The sequence below is a fragment of the Mirounga leonina genome, unplaced genomic scaffold, assembly GCF_011800145.1.
Source record: "Mirounga leonina isolate KUSES-001 unplaced genomic scaffold, KU_Mleo_1.0 Mir_201, whole genome shotgun sequence".
Taxonomy (NCBI): Eukaryota; Metazoa; Chordata; class Mammalia; order Carnivora; family Phocidae; genus Mirounga; species Mirounga leonina.
In genome coordinates this window covers 5,099,101-5,104,305 of record NW_023270504.1, presented here as the reverse complement: position 1 = coordinate 5,104,305, position 5,205 = coordinate 5,099,101, and the positions used below count along the sequence as shown (strand labels likewise).

At 42.3% G+C, this 5,205-nt stretch overlaps 1 protein-coding gene across 1 annotated transcript; it reads right to left on the bottom strand.

The window, feature by feature from the left end:
* Positions 1–470: 470 nt before the first annotated feature.
* On the bottom strand, positions 471–982 carry LOC118025460 (10 kDa heat shock protein, mitochondrial-like). Its single transcript, XM_035027859.1, has 2 exons — positions 960–982; positions 471–720 (listed from the first exon to the last, which is right to left on the bottom strand). Exons 1-2 carry the CDS (start codon positions 980–982, stop codon positions 471–473), a joined length of 273 nt encoding a protein of 90 aa, XP_034883750.1.
* Between the last annotated feature and the right edge of the window lie 4,223 nt (positions 983–5,205).

Below are 5,205 nucleotides of genomic sequence, written 5' to 3'. Positions count from 1 at the left end.
CCGTACAAAAGGTAATTTCTAGTTTTCTCCAGCTAGGGGAGACCAGCACGTGACGGTCAATACAGCTGTGTACCAAAGATCGCTTCATTCAATCCAATTAAAATGACAGCTTTAAATTGATTTTCAAGATGTGCAGTGTTTGTGCCCCAGTGAACTGAAGACAGAGCTCCAAACTGCAGATACCCAGAGACACTCTATCCGACATAGTTGTGTTTTCCTGCTGCGCAAATGATTTGATCTCTCTACAGCCTTTGGCATTGCTGACAATTTTGTCTTTGAAACTCTTCTCTCTCTTGGTCTTTTTTTTTTTTTTTTTTTTGGATACCACTAGTTTATTATAAAAGAGAGACATGAAAATTATTTACATGATGAAAGATTTCACAACTTCACCAGAATGGGCAGCTTCACTTCATGCCATTTTAATAATGACTTCAGTCCATATACTTTCCAAGAATGTCACCATCTCTAAATTAGAAATAATCCTTGTCATCTAGAACTACTTTGGTGCCTCCATATTCTGGGAGAAGAATTTTATCTCCAACTTTCACACTAACTGGTTGAATCTCTCCACCCTTTCCTTTGGAGCCCGATCCAACAGCTACTATTATTGCTTGCAACACTTTTCCTTGAGATTTTTCTGGAGGCATAATACCTCCTTTGGTTACAGTTTCAGCTGCACTCCTTTCGAATAAGACTCGGTCAAAGAGGGGAAGAAACTTTCTTTTTATTTATTTGTTTATTTATTTATTTATTTATTTTTAAAAGATTTTATTTATTTATTTGAGAGAGAGAATGAGAGACAGAGAGCATGAGAGGGAGGAGGGTCAGAGGGAGAAGCAGACTCCCTGCTGAGCAGGGAGCCCGATGCGGGACTCGATCCCGGGACTCCAGGATCATGACCTGAGCCAAAGGCAGTTGCTTAACCAACTGAGCCACCCAGGCGCCCCCGGGGAAGAAACTTTCTAAAGGCCTGGCCTGCCATGACTCCAGCCGCTGCAGTTCATACTCTCCTCTGGAGTTGCCATCGCTGCAAGGAGACCCGCCCTCTTGGTCTGAATCTATTCTTCTACCTTTCTGATTGGGTCTCCTCTGTCTCTTCCATTTACTCATGCACTTCACATGTTCTAAATACAAGAGAAGAATAGTTTCTAATTATAGTTTGAATATGGTTCACAGTAGGAATAGTGAGTATCCCAACAGGAAGGCAGAAGGCTCTAATGACCCGGAGAGATGATAGCAAGAAGAGGCAGGAGAAGACTGAGGCTCTAGGCAAATTCCTGGAATGGGAACTAGAACCAGGGCAGGAAAACAAGTATCTTCTGGTGCATGGATGACACTGGGTCTTGGACATGAAGTGCGAGCCCAGAATGAGTAAGCCTGACTTGCCATATAGTCCCAGAATGTGAGCCTGGAATAAGTTACCTCTGCCTCAGGACCCTCGGGTGAAAGAAAGGGTCAGAAGAGAGGGGAGGGAAGAATTTGGATGAAAATAACAGGATTTTATACAATATGAAGCTGACACAAAGCTGCAAAGGACAGAGACTGATAATAAGGCTCAAGCATTAAGTGTTGGCAATTTTGGTCCAAAGTGTCAGTTGTCCAATTATGCGATGTAGTATGGCGTCATGACAGCTGTGGGACAAAGACTGAGGGGATTTAATTCATGGTAAGTTCAATATAAATCATTATTATGTTTTGACTTTCCCAAAATGTTAATTTGATCATAGATTATAGTAATGAAAGTGAACATCTTTTTTAAAAAAAGGGAAAGTAGAGTATCTTAAAGATCAGAGGTAATAAGTCTGCTCTACCCTATATTGATTGAATCTCCAGAGTGTTACGTTCCGTTCTGATTTGGAGGAACACAAAAACACAACAACAATGACAACAAACCCCAAGGCATTCAAAGAGGGTTAACAAGGAGAAGAAGATTTCTTAAAACAGCATTATATGAGAAACAGTTGAAATTGGGGGCTTTTAATCAAGACAAGAGAAGATATGAAAGTAATAATAGCTTTGCCTTCAAATATTTGCAGGGTTGTCATGTGGTAGAAAAATTAAATCTCTTCTGTGTTGCCTAATCTATAGGTAAGAAATGTATCAAATTTTCAGGGAGGTAGATATTCAATATCAGAAAGAATTTTCAAAGAAGCATAAACATCAAAACATGAGATGAGTTGTTCAGGAGGACAGCCATTTACATCACTGGTGCTGTTCAACATAAATACTTGAGCATTGTGCGGATATATTAGAACTCTTTTGCTTGTGACAGAAAACCAATTCAGGCTAGCTCAAGCAAAAAAGAAAACATAAACATATTAATTATTTTAGCAATCATTTCTTGAGCTCCTATCATGGACCAGGCATTATTCTAAATACTGGGGATCCAGCAGTTAACAAAATGTTTAAAAAATCAAATATCTTTGTTTTCATGGAGTATACACAGGAGGGGGGGGGCAAATGATAAAAGATATAGGCTGATACACACACAGACACACACACACACACACGTTGTACAGTTTGTCAAAGCCCAACAGAGCGCAGGGGAGAGGGCAAGTGGAGCTAAAAGCAGATCTGAACTCTATAGCCAAGCCTCGAATCTCAGTGGGCTGCAACATTAGCCTGGAGGAAAGGTCAGGGTTTTGTAATTTGTAGCAAGGCACCAAATGTGCTGACAGACAAATGTGTAATTTGTAGCAAGTCACCAAATGTGTCTTTGAAGGCAAAGGAATAAGGTATGGATCTTAAGAGTGCTGTGAAGAAAGCTAAAACATGAGGCAAAATGGATGGCGTCTGAGCAAGGACCTGAAGGGTGTGAAGTCAGAAAGGTAAGAGGCAGGGGGGAGCCACTGACCAAGGGTCCTGTGGACCCCTGAAAAGACTCTGACTTCGACTCCGAGTAAAGAGGGGAGACAATGGAGGAGTGACGTGATCTGAGTGACATTTTCAGAATGTTGTTCTGCCTGCTGGGCTAAGAAGAGAGTGAAGAGAGCCATGGCAGGAGCAGGATGCCCAGGCAGTAGGCTGCCAAAGGGATCCAAGGAGATGACTGTGGGCTGGAGCGGGGAGCAGCCACTCCGTGCTGACAAGAGCTTGGATTCTGGGCTCATTCTGAAAATAAACTAACAGGATGTGTGGATGGATTAAATGTGCAACCTGTTTAATTAGAAAGGCCAAGAATAAGCCCAACATCAGGCAAGGTCAGTCCAGGTGCTAAAACAATGAAGTTAGGGCTCTATCTCTCCATTCTTTGGTTGGCTCATTATACATGGTATGGTGCTCCCCTAAAGCCCTATGTTCATATGCCACCAGCTTAAAGAGAATGTCTTCACCCATGATTCTGCCAGAGAACCTTATGTTTGCGTTCTGTGTTTATCCCTGGGTCAACAACTATGGCCACGTCTGGGTTATATGCCCACTCCCTGGAGGGTCAGCTCAACCAAACTTCAAGTGACATCAAGGTTTTCTGGCTAGTCAAGAGCCAAGCCAATCAATGAGAATAGATTATAGAAAAGTCTGTGTGGACAAGTAGGAGAGTAGCAGATAAACTGTGCCCTGAATGGAATGAAGATGGATTAATCTATAATTCCCCCTGCAGCCTTTTTTTATCACTAGGAGATGTTTTCAGAGAGAATGTTTTCAGAGACTCTCTATTAGTTTCCTGTTGCGTCTATAAAGAATTACTCAAAACTTAATGGCTTAAAATAACACAAGTGTATTATCTATTGTTTTGGAGATGAGAAGCCTGACAGCCTCACTGGGTTAAAATCAAGGTGTTGGAAATAAAAACCAAGGTGTTAAAATCAAACCTTCTGGAGGGAGAATCCATTCCCTTGTCTTTTTCAGCTTCTAGAAGTGGCCTGCATTCTTTGGCTCATGGATCCTTCCTCCATCCTCAAAGCCAGCAGGGTAGCATTTTTTTTTTTTTTGACAGAGAGAGACACAGCGAGAGAGGGAACACAAGCAGGGGGAGTGGGAGAGGGAGAAGCAGGCCTCCTGCCGAGCAGGGAGCCTGATGTGGGGCTCGATCCCAGGACCCTGGGATCATGACCTGAGCCGAAGGCAGACACTTAACGTCTGAGCTACCCAGGCGCCCCAGCAGGGTAGCATTTTTAAACCTCTTTCTGTGCCTCTCTCAATGGGCTTACTCAGATAATTCAGTATAATCTTCCCACCTCAAGATGTTTAACCAACCAAATCTGCAAGGTCCCCTTTGCCATGGAAGGTAACATATTCATAAACTATGATGATTAGAATGTGGACTTCTTTGGAGGATATTATTCTGCCTATCACAGCCTGCCATACACTTAGCCTCATTTTGAAGACAGTTGCCATATTCACAACTTTTTGTCATAAAAATCTTCACAAGTGGTTTTTACCATGATAAATGTATCCACACTCACTCACCCAGGAATGGGTCTCCTGATGCAATGGTGCAATGGTTGACCATCCAAAGGACTGCTTCTAGAGTTCTTCCCAATGGAGACATTATATCCATGAGGGAGAGAGATCAAACCAATCGGATCTTGTCCTTTGGGGTGCTTGAAGTGAAGACAAAGAGTATGGCCTGTTGGTAGAGTAGAGAAGATGTAGAGATACAAAGAGTGAAGGCAGCAAATAGCAGCCATGACCTTGAGAGAAGAGTAGAAAACCAGGTTTGAGTAGCCCAGAAGAAAGGCAAAGCAGGAGAGGGAGGATCAGAGACCCAAGAACTCAGGCAGAGATACAGTAGATTTCTTCACCTTTCCACTCCCTGTGCCAAAGTGGCTGTTGGACCATTAGATCTACCATTGCAAATAAACACATAAACAATTACAAATGGGTTTCTGTTTCCTATGTATGTAGCAGCAGCTTAGATTTTTTTTTACTTGTCATTCCATCTATCCCCATAACTGATAAGCTGACCCTATCTCTCTTTCCAGAAGTTTGGAAGAACCTGACATGAGTAAGGCATGAACTTTGCCCAGTTAAGACATTAAGTGAGAGATACCTGGATCCCACCCAAGACAGCATAGATCAGCCCCTTAAAAGTTTACCACTACTTTCCCAGTAAACTCCCTCTCTGGTGGCTTGACTCTATGACCTAAAAAAGAATTCTTGTATGACCACATAGTAGCACCAAGCTTCCTTATGACACTTTAGTCTTTTAGGGTGAAAGCTCTGCCACATTGTGAACAGAATTAAAACAGAGGGGAAGCCAATGAA

Coding starts and splice junctions, on each gene's coding strand:
- LOC118025460 (XM_035027859.1), bottom strand. CDS start 982: ATGGCAGGCCAGGCCTTTAGAAA. Junction 721..959: donor GCAGGCCAGGCCTTTAGAAA/GTTTCTTCCCCG, acceptor ATAAATAAAAAG/AAAGTTTCTTCCCCTCTTTG.